Source organism: Podarcis filfolensis, assembly GCF_964270895.1.
Source record: "Podarcis filfolensis genome assembly, chromosome: 4".
Taxonomy (NCBI): Eukaryota; Metazoa; Chordata; class Lepidosauria; order Squamata; family Lacertidae; genus Podarcis; species Podarcis filfolensis.
The window spans coordinates 31,172,530-31,190,718 of NC_139607.1; the positions used below are offsets into that span (position 1 = coordinate 31,172,530).

The window sequence follows — 18,189 nt, forward strand, 5'->3', positions numbered from 1 at the left end:
AGAGCTTTGCTCCTCATGCTGCAAAAGTTATTTCCAGATGAAACATTGGTCAGCAGAGTTCATCCTTCCAGTAATCTGAAACTGATAGTGTTCATAATATATAAAATGTTTATTTTCTCCCAAGTGGCATTTGTAACCATCCATTACTGTAATTTCCATTTCCAGCTTGGCAACACCAATAAATAAAAATGAGAAAATGCTTCGATCGCCTGTTTCACCCATCTCTGATGCATCAAAGCACAAATTCTCTGGTGATGATCTAACTTCTTCTAGCAAGCCTCAGGGTGGCAACCTATTATCTTCCATATCCTCAATAAAAAAACACAAGAATGAGATTCGAACCCACCTGCACCAAGGAGATTTCAATGTAAGTTTTGATAACAACGTATTTACCATAATAAGAGCATCTGTTGCTTTAGAAACCTGCCCATCTACTTTTGGTCCGTGAGTCTCATTTCTACCTGAGGTATGGTCATATTTGGGACGGTGTGAGAGAGCCTTCTCGGTGGCAGTGCAGAGTGTGCATGCAAAATGCAGCTGGCCTCCCTCCTAGTGTTCTGATGCCGTGCAACCTAAAAACTTGTTGCAGCAGCAAGCCTTTGGTCTTATGAGTTGCTTAACTTAGTGCTTCCGTCACATTCATTTTTGTTCATTTCTATCCGCTAGTCATCTGTGTATTTTATAGTTGTTTTTTAGAATGTGATTCTGTGTAATCCTTGTTGTTGTTTAGCCATTTGGGGTGTTTTGACTTGAAATGAAAAGCCGATGTATAAATCTGTAAAATAAGCACACATTTGAATAGCAAGATTAGCAGCAATGTTGTGTGCATAATTATGCATGTGCAGCCCAAGCCTATGCGCAAGAGGGTGAAGGCATACAAGGTTGCTCTCCATTTTCCAGTTCAGCAGCTTCCCCTTGAATCATCCAAGCCACTTCTTAATCAAGGAGCAGTTAAAAATTGCTCTTCTTCATTCAGTGAAACAAACATTCCTATGTGTTTTCATATTAGACTGCAGTGTTTAGTTTATTAACCTATGGGGAAAAAACTTGCTATCTATTAAAAAGTTGCCCCAACTAATCAGGCAGCAGATTTTTTTTAAGGTTTCATAAAAATAATTAACCTTTTATTACAAAAAATCTGTTGCATGCTTAATTTATAGTTGAGAATAAAAGGGGGGAAAATGAGTGAATTTATAACTGATTTCTGATTGCCTCCTTTACTATTTCTTCAGAAAGCAATGTACATCAATTCAGAAAATTCTGTACTCTGTAGCAAGGCGCAGTGCCAAAAGGAGCCCTGGTCACCTGTATCTATTATGCACAAAGACTGTAGAAGAACAAAGCTTATCTTTAATGATGGGTGAGTAGAGTGGGAGTTTCCTCTAGAGATTCATGTTTCATTCCCTCTATTTCTGATGTTCAGGCTGCGAGTGTTGCTGCTTTTGTGAAGGGAAGGTGGTAATTACATACTTTCTCTGTAATAAGAAAACTCAGATCTCCTCCAGTTGTTCGTCTACAGCAGTTCCACTGCACCATTCAATCTTCCTTCTGAACTTTCCATTCTGAACCCTTAGCTCACCAGTAACCCAGTAACTGTGGGGTACTGTCGTGGTTCACAGCACAGCCATATACGGATACTCTGCTTAATAAAAGTATCTACATTTCTCTATTAAAAGTTTGCTCTTGCCTGTCATTACTAGCTCTCTAGCTTCATAATTTTTTTTGTTCATTTAATAAATGTATTGCTAATTCGATGGTTCGTAACTGAATATGTGGACTAGTGCCATTGAAAAGCATTGTTTTTGATTCAACATTGGATAATACAACAGTCCTGCCTCTGGTGATGAGACACCATACTTTCTTTCGTCAGCAGGTGGTAAACACATCTGTGTGAACTCATCCTAAGACTTCCATACTCGGGGCATGACCTGAATCAGCTGAAAACCAGTTTTATTGTGTTTTAATATATGCAGTATAGTCTGCTGTGATGGGGGTTTGTTTTAATGAGTCTCTCTAAATAACGTCAGGATATGCATTTCTCCATATTTATTGAAAATAAGTTTGTTTATGCTGTTTATTGAGATTTTATTAGTGTTTTTAATGAACCCTTGTAAAATTCTATTCTGCAGTGAAATATAAGATATGGCCCGTGTAAATTGACAAGAAAACACAACAGCTTTGTGAAATTAAATATGTCGGGAGAAAAGCGAGTATTTGAATGAAGCTAACAATTAAATTTTTATATTAGAATTTAAGCTGCAGTGCGCTCAGTAAATACATAGCATTGACTTCAGGATATATTTGTTTCTCTGCATATTGTATTTTTATTTAAATAAATACTTTTGTATATCAAAAAAAAAAACCCTGCTGCATGAATTTAATTCCCTTACCCATCTATCTGTATAATTTATAACAAATTGCATTTGGTACACAAGACAGTCTGAAACCAGTTATTTTAGAATAATTCAAAGTGAATACTGCTGCCATACCAACTTATATGTGTCTGGCTGTCTGTAGAAGATAGCAAGTAGTAGAAATGCTTTATTTCTTGCTGTCTTGGAGCAATGTTTTAGAGGAATTGGTAGCAATACAGCTAAAAGTACTTCTTTATGGATAGGCAGTAAATTGTTTGATAATTTCAGCCTCGATTAACCTCGGATATTGTGTGGAGATTGCCCTTGTTAAAGTGAGTACAAAGTTTTAGAGCTTTTTGTAGAGAGATCATTCAACATGTGTAGTCTGACCTGTCATTGTTCATAATACCAATTATAAATACTAATTAGAAACATTTTGAGCCAATACGTTTTTGTCCCCGGGAAGTTTTTAATTATACTACACAAGAATGAAGGGCCTCTTCTGTTTGTTTGATTTAAAACGTATTTTGCAAAGTTATGATTATTGCTGTGATTAGCTCTTTTAAGGGTTCACACTAGAAATTATTCTTAAAGCAAATAACCTATTAACAGTTATTCCTTAAAGAGGCAATGTCTGCAATCGTTTCTGGAGACTCAAAACCTCATTCTGAGGCCTGCTGATCTGGTATAATAGTTCACAGAATTTGGCTTGATTTGCATATTAATAGCTATTATCTTCCCACAAAAGGGATATCAAATGGGGTGCTCGCTTCCTGTTCAGTTTCTTATGAGTAAGTCCAAATCAAACAGGACTCTACTCAGAGGCTTCTGTGAGCAGACCCTCCTTGAAATAAACCACAAGCACCCTTCACCACCATCTCCCTCTTTCATTATTCCAGGGACCCAGTTACTTCCCTTGAAACCCTTGGGGCGGAAAAAGGAGACAGCTGGTGGTGGAGGCACTCTGCAGCTGGTAGCCAGGTCCCTGGTGGAGTATTTTCCACCAGAGATTGTACTGGGACTACATATTCCAGCAGTCCTGGTGGAAAAGGATAACACTGCTGTCAATTTCTGCCAGCCAGAAGACCATCTGAGCCTTTTCTTAGACCAACTTCTTGGATTTCTGGCACTGGAGATAGGACAAGCAGCCAACTTTTCTTCACTTGCATCCCCCCTAATTTCCAGCAGCCATTTCCAACACTCAAATGGACTATAAGATAGTGGCTGGGAGAGATGGGGAAGCCATGCTTGCTTGACCTCCTGGCAGGTGAGTCATTGGGAGAACAGGAGGGGAAGGAGGCAGGGAGGTTGGCTCTGTGCAGACACACTGGTGGAGCCGTTACGATGTTCCTGCCAGCGCATTTGCACAGTGCTGACCTCCCTGCACCTTGCCCCTCCCACTCTCCCTCCCAGTAAGCAGAACTGACCCATCTGCAGGGAGGTCAAGTAAGCACCTCTGCCTCAGCCCACCATCCTCTGCTGGTAAGATTGCTTGCCAGTTGACAGTGTAGACATCTGCACTGTTCCTTTCTCCTTAACATAAACAACATAACGGGCTTCCTCTCCTGGTTTTTCCTGTTGTCCACCCCTTACGTTCATCTTCTTTGTGCCATATTTTGAAGTCCAGGTTGTTACAGTGGGGGAGGGGCGTACTTTCCTTGTATATTTAACTATGAATCTCTTAGTTACAAGCTAGCAGTTCTATGGTGTCAGGAAACCACAGGTACATTTTTTACATCTTACACTGAGGAATAAGAATTGAATACTTTAAAAAAACCACCTTAGATTTACTTACAGGTTGTTTTTAGGGCTTATTCCATAGTGTCGTGTTTGATACTCCAATCGAAATTTGAGAATGCATGAAATGCATTTTATCGGCATGTATTTGTTTCTTTTAAAATAAACCATTAAGGACTTTTCTTTTAAACAGATATAGCTGAAAAAAAGAATATTCAACAAATCTAGTAACTCAAATCACTTATGCTGTGTTGCATTCTAGGCCACACAATGTGGAACAATTTATGCAAGAAGCTAAAAGGAAGAAGCATAAAGCAGATGCGATGGTAAGAACAAGTCAGTTTTTGACACGTTATTTCAGAATATCTGTGTAATGCAACTTCTTCATCAAGGAAAGTTAAGTAGTGGTGATTTAAAGAAAAAGAAAAAGATGATAACTAGCTTTATTAGCAAGGAATGTTATGTGTGTAGTTCAGCATGCCTTGAAGAAATCTGAGATTAATTAGTTGATACATTCTTGGATAAATTAAAATTTGAGTTTTCAATTTTTGTTTAGAAAATGTCTTATTGGCGCATCCCTGCATTTTCATTTTTTTTTTTTTTTTTATAATATATTTATTGAAGTTTTCAAATAAAGCATATATTAGATAAGCACCACTTATCATTGTCCATTTAACATCTCTCAATTGTTACATGGGACTCCCCCACACCTCCCGCATACACTTACATCATCATTAAATTAATTTCAAACAAATTATCATTTAACTCATCTTAATTAATAATCTTAATTTGGTTTGACATATAATTCAGCCTTAAATCTAATTTAATGGTAGACAATTGTCTGCACTGGCATCCAATTCAGCACTCAGCCAAATTACAATATTTTTGTAAATAAATCTTAAATTTCCTCCAGTCTTCTTCCATCCTTTCTTCTCCCTGGTCTCGAATTCTGCCGGTCATCTCGGCTAATTGCATATAGTCCATCAGTTGCATCTGCCATTCTTCCACAGTGGGTAGCTCCTGAGTTTTCCAATTCTTGGCAATTAATATTCTTGCTGCTGTTGTTGCGTACAAAAAGAATGTTCTGTCCTTTTTTAACACACTCTGGCCGACAATACCCAGGAGAAAGGCCTCTGATTTCTTAGTAAAGGTGTATTTAAACACCTTTTTTAATTCATTATATATCTTCTCCCAAAAGGCCTTCACTCTAGGGCAGGTCCACCAGAGGTGAAAAAATGTTCCTTCATTTTCCTTACATTTCCAACATTTGCTATCAGACGAATGGTATATTTTAGCCAGTTTAACAGGGGTCATGTACCATCTATACATCATTTTCATCACATTTTCCTTCAACGCATTACATGCAGTGAAGTTCAGCCCAGAGGTCCACAACCTTTCCCAATCTTCAAACATAATATTATACCCAATATCCTGCGCCCATTTTATCATTGTTGATTTTACCATTTCGTCATGTGTGTTCCATTTCAGCAGCAAGTTATACATTCTTGAAAGTACCTTAGTCTTAGGTTCTAACAGTTCAGTTTCTAACTTTGACTTTTCCACTTGGAATCCTAGCTTTTTGTCATTTTTAAACACTTCTTTAATCTGAGCATAGTGTAACCAGTCTCGCACTTTGTCTCTCATCTTTTCTAAACTCTGCAATTTCCAGTTGTCACCATCCTTTTCTATTATCTCCCAATATTTTGGCCAGTTGGCCTCCATATTGGCTCTTTTCCGAGCCTTAGCCTCCAGGGGTGACAGCCACCTCGGAGTTTTATTCTCCAGTAAGTCTTTATATTTTGTCCAGACATTAAAAACTGATTTTCTGACAATATGGTTCTTGAAGGCCTTATTTATCTTAGCTTTATCATACCATAAATATGCATGCCATCCAAACGCATTATTAAAACCTTCCAAATCCAAGACATCCGTATCTTCAAGAAGTAACCAATCTTTTAACCAGCAGAAAGCTGCAGCTTCATAATACAACTTTAAATCTGGCAGGGCAAAGCCCCCTCTTTCTTTCGCATCTGTTAATATTTTAAATTTGATTCTGGGCTTTTTGCCCTGCCAGACAAATTTAGAAATATCTTTCTGCCACTTCCGGAAGCACTCTGTCTTGTCTACAATCTGCAGTGTCTGAAACAAAAATAACATTTTTGGCAATACATTCATCTTGATGGCAGCTATTCGGCCTAACAAAGAAAGTTTTAGTCTTGACCAACTATCCAAGTCTCTCTTAATCTCTGACCAACATTTTTCATAATTATCTTTAAATAAACTCAGATTTTTTGCTGTTATGTTTACCCCTAGGTATTTAACTTTTTTAACCACATTTAGTTCTGTCTCTTTCTGCAGCTGTTCCAACTCAATATCTGTCACGTTTTTCCCCAAAACTTTAGTTTTTTGCTTATTTAACTTAAATCCTGCCACTCGACCAAAGTTTTGAATCAGTTGTAGTACTCTTTTCAAACTAGACTCCGGCTCCTGTAATGTCAGAACTAGGTCATCTGCAAAAGCTTTAAGTTTATATTGTTTCGCTCCGACCTGAATCCCTTCCACCAACCGGTCCCCCCTAATCATATTCAGGAGCACTTCCAGAACCGAAATAAACAGTAATGGGGAAATCGGGCAGCCTTGTCGTGTACCTTTTTCAATTTTAAACTCTTCTGTAACCACATTGTTAACTATCAGTTTAGCCTTTTGTTCTGAATATATTGCCTCAATCCCGTTCTCAAACCCCCGTCCCACTCCCATTTCTTTTAAATTCCCCTTCATAAATTTCCAAGATATGTTGTCAAAGGCTTTCTCCGCGTCTATAAAAATTAAAACTGCTTTAGTGTTTATGTTTGTTTGTAAAAGTTCCAATATGTCTATGATGTTCCTTGTGTTAGTAAACATATGTCTGCCCGGGAGAAAGCCTGCCTGGTCTTTATGGATTATCTCACTTAAAACTTTCTTAAATCTTCGTGCCAAAACATCTGCAAATATTTTGTAATCCACATTTAAAAGGGAGATGGGACGGTAATTCTTGAGTTGTGTCTTTTCAGTTTCTGACTTTGGAATCAATGTGATAAATGCTTCTTTCCACGATTCAGGCGCCTTCTTCCCCTCCATTATTTCATTACTGACCTCCAACAAAGGTTGTATCAAATAATCCTTCAATGTCTTATAGTAGTTAGAGGTCAGTCCATCTGGCCCTGGTGATTTGCCCTGTTTCAGACTCAGGATGGCCTGTTCAATCTCTTGTCGTGTTATTTTGCCATTTAAAATTGTTCTATTTTCTTCTGACAGCTTTGCTAATCCATTTCTCTCCAAAAATTGTGTAATCTCTATTTCATCTTGTGGCCCTTGAGTATATAACTTTTTAAAATACCTCTGGAAGCACTTTCTAATCTCTCCCGGGTTCTGAATGTTCCTTCCTTCAACCTCTAAGTTTGTTACTGTATTTAATCTTTGTCTCCTTTTCAACTGCCAAGCTAGCAGTTTCCCACATTTATTTGCCGATTCAAAAGTTTTTTGTTTCATTGTTTTAATCTTCCATTCTATTTCCTGATTTATCAGCTTGGAATATTGCGCCTGATAAAGTTTAATTTCTCTCAGAATCGGTTGGGACTTCGGGTTAGATCTTAACTTCTTCTCCAACTCTTTGATACTTTCCAGAATTTTATCTTTCTTTTCATTTTGCAGTCTTTTCTTTAAGGAATTCTGTTGAATCAAGAACCCTCTCATCACAGCTTTACTTGCATCCCAGATAGTTCTTTTTTCCACCGTAGTGTTCAAATTAATCTCAAAATAGTCCTTTAAGGTTTTTTGGGCCTTCTTTACAATTCTTTGGTCTCTAAACAGGCCATCATTCATCTTCCATCTAAAGGAGCCGATTGGGATCAATGTCATATCCATTCTCAAGGCGTTATGGTCGGAGCATGTTTTGGGGCAGATTTCCACCTTCCTCACCTTAGGTGCCAGACTTCTAGTTATCCATATTTGGTCGATTCGTGTCCAAGTCAGTTGAGCTTCAGAAAAGAATGTTCCTTCTCTTCCCAGGGGGTTTCTAACTCTCCAGATGTCAACCCAGTCCATATTGTCAGTCATTTCAAAAAAGGTCTTAGGTAGTCTTCCCTCCTTAGTAATGTTCTGGTTCTGTGACTTATCCATATTTGTTGATACGACCCCGTTCATGTCCCCCATCATGATGACGTTGTTGTAATCCAGATAATCCAGCATGGTCTCGTGCAACTTCTTATAAAAATCCGATTTTCCTTCATTTGGAGCATAAATTCCTAATATCAAAATTTTTTCTCCTTGATACTGTACTTCTATTGCGAAGATTCTTCCACTTTCATCTTTAAAGAGAAATTTTGGTGAAAGGCTCTCTTTTGCATAGATCACTACACCTCTCTTTTTAACTGTATCCGATGATATAAATTCCATCCCTGCATTTTCAAAAAACTTTTTTTTATATATAATTTTTGCTATGTAGGCAAGCCTGTCTAGACATGTAGAATGTTGGCATGTGTTTAACCTGGTTTTTAATGCATGGTTAGTTTTTTTAAGTCGTCGTTTTCAACTGTTGTGATAACTTTATTGTTCTTTTCGTAAACCAGCTTGGGGCTCCACTACAATCAAGTGAGATAGATAGATAGATAGATAGATAGATAGATAGATATTGTGCAAAATAAAATAATGAATAGTTAATTTTTAGTATTATATTTATAGGATTATAGCCATTACTGTTCTTCCATTCACAAAAAGCTCTTTGATCCAGTGAAGGCTTCTGTGAACAGACAGAAGAGGACCTTGGTTGGTTGGTTGGTTGGTTTGCATCCAAATTTCATTTTTCTCTGCAGCCCACTGGGCCCTCTTCAATCTGTTCTTGATGACTGGGGAACCCTCTGCAGCAGCACAGGAGGTAGCATAGGGCGGGAGGGTCTGTGGTCGAAAGGGAGAAATTAGGAAAACCACATCCCTTCCTATTCACAGAAGCCTCTGATGGATCAAATAACCTCCTGTGATTGGAAGGATAGCAGTGGATGCAACCCATTGAATATATGCACCTGTAGTATGCTTAATCCTTATCTGTTGATCTCAGTGGACCTTGGTTCCAACAGTGGTCAGCGAGGGTAAGCAGGGCAGACTCGTGCGCCTGGCTTCATGACATCAAGTTTCACTGCTGCTTGCCAGGAGCGGAAGGGAGCTTGCTGATAATGGCTTCAGAACCAAAATACATAGCGTTGCCTTTTGTTAGATGGTTTCCACAAAAATTATAGGTTTTAATTTAACTAGTCTGATGTTTTTATATAACGTTAAATGAAACCATTTTGTTCATAATTATCCATTAGAATAAAGCAGAGGCTTCAATTTGTTTTTTTATTTGGAGGTTTTGTTTTATTTTGCTATATACTGCCAACTTTACAAACACATAAATGCACACAAGTGAGATATATGTGTGTGCGCACGCTTGTGCATATATTAGCCCTGCTTAAATTCTGTCCATTAAATTTTCTTTTTCTTCTCAGTCTTTTGCTTAGTTCTGTTTCTGTTTTAACTTTTATTTATTTACCTTGAAACTACGCTGCTATCTATAACATTTTCATAGTGAAGTACATGCTTGAAAACAACAAAAGAAAACTAATCAACTAACAGCTAAACATATGGCAGTAAAAGAGCAGCAATATCTAAAAACAGCAAGAGTAGACGGCACCATGATTAGGAGCAAACAGTTCACAGAAGTTCTCTGAAAGAGGAAGGCCTTCAGCCACTCCAAGAAGGAGTGGAGCCATGTGAAGTCCTTTTGGAAGAAAATTCCAGAGCATCAGTGTGGCAACTGAAAATGTCCTGCTCTTTGTGGAAGCTAATCTAGCTGGAAGATGGAATCTGGTGCAGGACCTTCTCAAAAGGTGTTATGGCAGAGGGGAGGCTCACTTCGGAAGGGACATTCCTTGAGATAATCATGAGCCAACCCATACAGGACAATTTCTCTCCTACATTTAATATTTTTTTTTAAAAGCATAACTAACCCTGGTATTAATTTCATGTGCGGTTAAACCCTCAACTTGTATCAGCTCTAGGATGTGTATATAATGCTCTCCATTTGTTGTGATTGCTGGGTTTCTTGTCTTCAGGTGGAGAAATTTGGCAAGGCGTTAAATTATGCTGAAGCTGCACTATCCTTTATTGAATGTGGGAATGCTATGGAACAAGGACCCATGGAATCCAAATCCCCCTACACAATGTATTCAGAAACAGTTGAACTTATTAGGTAAGATTGAGTAGGATATTCTGACCGTTGATTAGATCCTTCGTCAAGGATATATTTGAATACTTCTAAATATGGACAGCAATTGTAAGTAGTGAAATAGTAATAAGGTGGCAATTCATTATAAGATCACTGAAGATTGCAGTCCCGTGCACACTTACCTAGCAGTAAACCCCACTGAATTCAGTGGAGCTTCCTCTAAGTAGATATGTATAGGATAGCATTGTCAGAAAGCTTTTTAATTGCTAGGTCTAATCCTGCCTAAGTTACATTGTCACTGCAAAGTATCACTGTACATAGCAGTTATGAAGTTTGTTCAGGCACCTTTTGATTTTTAGAGAGATTTTTTCACTCAATGTGATTTTGTACCCTGCCAGAAATAAGTTGCACCAAAGATGCTTTAAACTGGTGCTGTAAATTTAGACTTTACTAATAGGAGACATGATTTCCTTACATTCGTGTTTTTCTGCCTGCTTGGTGAGGGAGACAATTCAGAGAGAATTTTGCAAAAAGAGAAAAAAAGTGCAAAGCCACCCTTAGTCTCTTCAGAAATTGCACCGATGCTCAAATTTAACTGCAATATTTTGTGTGCACACCCCAGTTTGTGTAATTCATCATTTTGTTGAGATTCTTCCAATACAGGTGCAATGATCAGTTTAAAGGAAGGGCTGAAAATGTGCATTCCACACACTCAAAAGCTTGTGACTTGGTGCTAAGAGTTTTTAGAAGACCCATATATCTTTTACAGATCTAGACTTCTCAAAGTTTTCTGGGAGGAGGGATTAATCATTAAACTAGTCTGAGAATTCCCGCTCTGGGAGGAGAATAGTGGTCTTCTAACACCTCTCAGAACCCTTAACAAACTTGATTTCCCAGGATTCTTTGCAAGAAGCCATGGCTGTTTAAAGTGGTATGCTACTGATTTAAATGCAGAGTGCAGATGAATAGCTATTTAAAGGCATTATTGTGCTTGACTAAAACTAGGCAGGCACACGGCCCCACTGGCATTGAAAGGAATTGCTACTTAAAAGAGGAGGGTAGAACATATTGATGGTGGAAGAAGAAGAAGAAGAAGAAGAAGAAGAAGAAGAAGAAGAAGAAGAAAATGTGACATGCTGAGGCTGTAGTCTGGTATAGACATAGCCAGCAGTAAGTCCAATTGAATTTAATGAGCCTTGCTTCTGAGAAGAATTCTTAGAATTTTCTGCAATATGATACACAGAATTGTGCTGTAAATCATCAAGTGCCATAAATCAGCTCAGCTCCGTTATTATTGGACACTTATTATAAACATGCTTTTCCATTAATGCATGTTGACCTTATTTACTGTCCTTGTTTTTGCTCTTTTGAAGGTACGCTGTGAGGCTAAAACCCCACTCAGGCCCTAATGCTATTCCAGAAGAAAAACAGTTAACGACATTATGGTTAGTAAATTGCTATTTATTTGAAAGTCTTGCTTTATTCTGTGACTCAGTTCCTGCTTTTTCCATTTATAATCTCATAAGTTATATTCAATGGTCAGGGAATTTTTTTAAAAAATCACTTTCCCTCACTTTGAAGGCTTGACTATGACGTCTCTCAATTTTCTAAGTGGCAATGTTAAGTGTACTGTCATACCATCCAACTTCAACACCCCATTCTCCCCACTCTCCATATTCATGTATTAAAGTTCCCAGCTTGAACAAATTAGCTCCTATGTATGTCTACCCAAAAGTAAGTCCCACTGAATTCAGTGAGACTTGCTTCCAGGTACGTGTGTACAGAATTGCAGCCTGAATTTTCTTTTGACTGCAATATTATATTCTGTTAGTCCTAATACTTCTTAAACTAGCATGTGAACTGAAGGGAAAGCTAGACTAAAATAAGATACAGCCTACAGGGACACGGGTGGCGCTGTGGTCTAAACCACTGAGTGTCTTAGGCTTGCCGATAAGAAGGTTGGCAGTTCAAATCCCCAAGATGGGGTGAGCTCCAGTTGCTCTGTCCCAGCTCCTGCCAACCTAGCAGTTTGAAAACATGGTAGTACAAGTAGATAATTAGGTACCACTGCGACGGGAAGGTAAACGGCGTTTCTGTGCGCTCTGTTTTCTGTCAAGGTGTTGTGTTGCACCAGACATGGTTTGGTCATGTTGACCACATGACCCAGAAAGCTGTCTGTGGACAAATGCCATCTCCCTCAGCCTGAAAGCGAGATGAGTGCCACAACCCTATAGTTGCCTTTTACTGGACTTAACCATCCAGGGGTCCTTTACCTTTTACCTTACAGCTAATACTATGCATAAAAGAAAAGAAAAACCAAGCCCAAACCAATGCATACCTACTTGGTAGGGGGGGGGGGAATCAAAACCTTAAGAATTTCTCATGAGCATACCCAAGTCCTGCTCCACATACCAGCCTCTCCCATGAAGAAGTTGTTTACTGGGAAGCAAGGTTCCTCCCCAAGCCTACCTAGGCCTCTAAGGAAAAGGGCAGAAGGACCCTGACACGCTCACCACAAGTGGCCATTCACCAGTGGGAAGGATGCATACAAGAGTTTCTCCAGAGGATGGAGAGAAGAGTCCCACTACATGGCAGTCCTAATGGAAGCCTCTCAATATGAAAACAGTCCCCTGTATGTGATATTTCTGATCCACTAAACAGAGAGGTGTGTCTGGTTGCACATTTGTTTCTGAATAGCAGTACTTGTTGTTGTTTAGTCGTTTAGTCGTGTCCGATTCTTCGTGACCCCGTGGACCAGAGCACACCAGGCACTCCTGTCTTCCACTACCTCTCGCAGTTTGGTCAAATTCATGTTAGTAGCTTCGAGAACACTGTCCAACCATCTCATCCTCTGTCATCCCCTTCTCCTTGTGCCCTCAATCTTTCCCAACATCAGGGTCTTTTCCAGGGAGTCTTCTCTTCCCATGAGGTGGCCAAAGTATTGGAGCCTCAGCTTCAGGATCTGTCCTTCCAGTGAGCACTCAGGGCTGATTTCCTTAAGAATGGATAGGTTTGATCTTCTTGCAGTCCATGGGACTCTCAAGAGTCTCCTCCAGCACCATAATTCAAAAGCATCAATTCTTCGGCGATCAGCCTTCTTTATGGTCCAGCTCCCACTTCCATACATCACTACCGGGAAACCATAGCTAATACAGCCCTTATACAACCCTTATTGCATTTTCTGGATGCTTCTGTTTATATGGGTAGGAATGTGCAGCTCCATCCAAGGCTGCTAGCTCTTACATATGTAGGTACCAGAGCCGGATCAGGGCCTATCCAGAAACAGAGACCTGCATGTGTAAGCAGTTTTGCACACTTTGCCCAGTATGGAAGCGCCTTTCGATGCACACCTTCAGCATAATGTTCCATCTGAGCCCTGTTGAACTGGATAGGACTTCATTTTTCATCTTAATAGGAATGCTCACCCACTGCTGATATACATGACGGATTGCTCTGAACTGCAGCTGGCGCAGGGCGACTGTTCTTAAAGTTCTCGTGGCTTCTCAGCCTGTGATTTTACTATAATTTCAAAATGCATTTTATCATGGTTTGGTTCATAGTTGATGTAAATTCTATTTAACATTTATACTGAAAATCAAGATCCGGACAGATATTTCGCCCTTCTGCTCTGCAGGAGTTTTTTTTGTTTTGTTCTGTTTTTTGCTTCCCTTAGTTTATTTTAAAATAAACTTCCAGATAAAATTACGTTGAGTAATGTAGCTTTAAAGGTAATATAATTTTCCTTTGCTAGCAAGCACCTTTGGTGGAGAAAATTAATTGGTAGGAATTTTGTTTTAGTGACCTTGTGGGGGTTTTTTGCGGGGGGGGGGGGAGAGAGAGAGAGAGACTGGAGATTGTAAACAGTTCCATGGAGCTAGCAGCAGCACACCAGCAAGTGGGACTTAATCCAAATGCAAAAAAGGTACTGCATCTCATTAAAAAGAAAGGTCAAACAGAGGGAAAGTGGAGGGAGGGTTCTCTCTTAGCAGCACTGAATAACAACTCCTAACTCACTGCTTGCCACATAGTGGATGAGTTGCTTTCATTTGCATATTCACTGTACCTGGGAAGGTTACAGGGTGAGAGTAATGACTTCAGGACTATAATTCTATTGTGCTGCCTGGATTCATACAAAGCAAGCTGGGCAGAATGCCATGGAACTACAGTTATACACATAACCAGGGCCACCTATTCCATCTCCTAAGCAGAGGCTACCCTCTAGTGGAGATGAAAGTCACATAGCAGTTCTTACAAGAAAAATAAAATGTGAAATGCATCCCATTCAGGGTATCTCCAGTATTTCATTGGGTGGGGGAGTTGTTCAAAAGCATACCTGAACGTTAGATTTAGTGCAGCTAAAATAGACGAGAGGGTTCTGCAAATTCATTTTTTTAAAGACCCTGATTTTCAGGGTTTAGAAGATGACTGGGAAATGCCTTGAAAAGTGGGGGGTGAGAACCAATACCCAATAAGGACCAGATATAATCTACCCCACACGTAATCTTTGTGCAAAGTGTATCTGTGGTATTGAACTCCTCATCAGAGGAGGACCAAGCCCTGAGTCAGGCTCCTTCTGGGTGCAAGGATCCCGATCCAATGAGGAGGCTGAGGAGGGCCTTCTACACCCAGGGTGAGTCCAGCCGCTGACATCAAGACCAATCAGGTCCCCAGCCTGAGGAAAAGGCAGTGTCTTAAACACCAGATGCAAACCTGGCCCATCTGGAGAAGTGCTTGGCTATAGGTAAGGGTTTTTCAGGAGGGAGTTAGGCCCTCCTCTCAAGGAGATGCATGGAGAGAAATGAGTTGGCTGGCATCAGCTGAGGTTGGGATGTGGTTCCACTAAGGTAAAGGTAAAGGGACCCCTGACCATCAGGTCCAGTCGTGGCCGACTCTGGGGTTGCAGCGCTCATCTCGCTTTATTGGCCAAGGGAGCCGGCGTACAGCTTCCGAGTCATGTGGCCAGCATGACTAAGCCGCTTCTGGCGAACCAGAGTAGCGCACGGAAACGCCGTTTATCTTCTCACTGGAGCAGTACCTGTTTATCTACTTGCACTTTGACGTGCTTTCGAACTGCTAGGTTGGCAGGAGCTGGGACCGAGCAACGGGAGCTCACCCCGTCGCGGGGATTCAAACCGCCGACCTTCTGATCAGCGAGTCCTAGGCTCTATGGTTTAACCCACAGCGCCACCCGCGTCCCACTAGCTCCAGCTTAAAAACCCTAGAAGAAGCCACAGCTAGTGCGCCAGCGTAAGCTGATGTTAGGTGTTCCATGGCACTGAAACCAGTTAGGCCTGTTGAAATAGATCTAATAAATATTCCAGTCTCTGAATCTGATCCTTGAGGAGGAGTGTGAACAGGCCAAAACAGTCCAATACCAGCAAATGGTAAAATTTGCTAGAGCCAATCAGAAGGATTGTCTAAATAGAGCAAGTACTGAGCAAATAACATAAATGAATCATGAGCTACTGGCTTTTAGAGTTAACGTGAGCAGAATTTACAGACCTAGACTTCTAGATCTAGACCTCTCCACCACAAGCAAAGGTTCCAAAGCTCCACTGCAAATTGTCTTTAAACGCATTACAAAAATGTTATAAATGTAAATCAACACACCGTTTTTCAACAACTAGCAATGCAGTCCAGTTTTCTTACTTGTCAGTATATTATTGACCGCATGGTCGTCACATTTTTAATGCAGATTTTTCTTTCCAAAAATGCGGGGTGCAATGGCTATGCAGTGAATTACGGAGCTGCCCATCTGCCTCCCTGCACAGTGGACGTCGGTCCTCGCACCTTGGCAGACACTTCGCTCCAAGCAGCGCCGGCCTTGCACAGCCAGCTGCTGCCTGAGTAGCAAGAAGTGAGAGTGGGGGCGAGGGTGAGCTAATGGAGCTCAGATGCCCAGCTACGCCATGCCTGTGGCACCAGCAAGAGGGGCGGAGGGTGTAGCTGGGGGCAGTTGATGGCTAATAATAATAATAATAATAATAATAATAATAATAATAATAATGTATTGTTATTATTTATACCCCGCCCATCTGGCTGAGTTTCCCCAGCCACTCTGGGCGGCTTCCAATCAAGTGTTAAAAACAATACAGCATTAAATATTAAAAACTTCCCTGAACAGGGCTGCCTTCAGATGTCTTTTAAAGATAAGATAGCTGCTTATTTCCTTCACATCTGAAGGGAGGGTGTTCCACAGGGCGGACGCCACTCCCTGTAACCTCACTTCTCGCAATGAGGGAAATGCCAGAAGGCTCTCAGCGCTGGATCTCAGTGTCTAGGCTGAACGATGGGGGAGGAGACGCTCCTTCAGGTATACAGGACCGAGGCCATTTAGGGCTTTCAAGGTCAGCACCAACACTTTGAATTGTGCTCGGACACGAAGGCCCCACTGAGCGTTTAGCACCTTGGCTGCTTAGCAGGCAGGTTTCCTGGCCAGGTTTTGAACGAGGAGTTTACTGTATTTCTCCTGCGACGATTATGCGGTGAAAGCTTTGGGGCCGATTTTAGGGCTGGAAGAAAGGGGTGCAGTGGCGATGATAATGCGGTGAATTACAGTAGCTCAGTCTCTGGGACCAGAGGGAGATTCAGATAGTCAAGTTTCTCCTTCAATATGCTGGCAGCTTCCAGAGAGAGCCCAAGACACCTAAGGATGAATCATCAACTACTAACATAAACACCAAAAGAAATACTCCACCCCCCTTGTTGCAGCTTGAGCTGCACACACACCTTTTTGCACTTGTTGCATTTCTCTGCAAAACAGGCATTCTACAAATACAAACCTCCGCATCCCATTTTATACGCAATGCGCACAAACATAGCATTTTATGCACATTAAGCACATCTTTTAAACACTTATTCCAGCTCTCTCCTAGAGAGACAGACAGTGCTTGTTCAAGGTATTCTAAGATTAATAACCTGAGAGACATATGCTACCATCTCTTGATATCCTCATTCATGTCCAGTAGCTCCTTGGTTCCTGCAAGATGTGGCAGCTGACTGGCAGCAGGAGGGAGGGACAAGTGCCAAAATAACCTGGGACATTAAGATCCCACAGATGGCAAGAGCCAGTGCCGCTAATAGGATTTACAAGCCTCAGGAACATATGTTGAGTAAATCAGTTAGGACTCTGGTTTACACAGTCATGGTGTGGCACAAAAGACCAGGAATGACCAAATTTACATAAACATACTTGCAGTATTGCCTTATCTGGCTATAAACACGAATCACGCACCCTGAAACAAAAAGCATTTGAACAAAGGCAATTGAAAGAAGCTAAACCGGGTCTCCATATTTTTGTAAAACAGGCAACGCCTTCCATGGTGGTAGAGGGAGTAATAGGAGCTTGTGCCAGGCTCAGAGAAGCTGTGCCTGAGCACAGCCCGGCCTGTAGTGTTTGTAGAGAATGGCTCTGAAGAGAGCTGAAGGAATTTAATGAATAGATGAAATGCGTTAGGAGGTGATAGTTTTTGCAGAGACCTGAAGATGATACGATGGTGCAATCACTACTTGTGAAATGCACCCTTATTTTTATTTTATTTTTCTGTCCAAACGTGTTTTGCAGACTTGTTTCCTATAGGGCATTGATGGCTCTGTTGTGTTATCTCCATCTCCTTTCCGAACTATTGTTTGTCAGCGTTAATAAGTAATCCTTATCCTAGAATGTTTTCTAGCTTGGTGATTAAAACTGAAGTGATAGCTTTGAAACGTTCTCTCTCTCTCTCCTTTCCTTATAGTTACCGCTGCCTGGCAATTCTATATTGGAGAATGTTTCGACTCAAGAGAGACCATGCTGTAAAATATTCAAAAGCACTTATTGAGTATTTCAAGGTACTTTCTTGTCTTGGGAAAACCTGAATA

General features: G+C 40.5%; 1 protein-coding gene across 8 annotated transcripts in view; it reads left to right on the forward strand.

Annotated features, from left to right (window-relative positions):
• AFF3 (ALF transcription elongation factor 3) overlaps positions 1–18,189 on the forward strand; it is a 239,607-nt gene that overhangs the window by 216,937 nt on the left and 4,481 nt on the right. For all 8 annotated transcript variants that reach the window (XM_083610449.1, XM_083610448.1, XM_083610447.1 and 5 more), the window contains 6 exons: positions 166–367; positions 1,233–1,360; positions 4,354–4,417; positions 10,217–10,353; positions 11,703–11,774; positions 18,066–18,159. In XM_083610449.1, the coding sequence (XP_083466575.1) occupies positions 166–367; positions 1,233–1,360; positions 4,354–4,417; positions 10,217–10,353; positions 11,703–11,774; positions 18,066–18,159 (697 nt within the window). The remainder of the gene's footprint in view (positions 1–165; positions 368–1,232; positions 1,361–4,353; positions 4,418–10,216; positions 10,354–11,702; positions 11,775–18,065; positions 18,160–18,189) is intronic.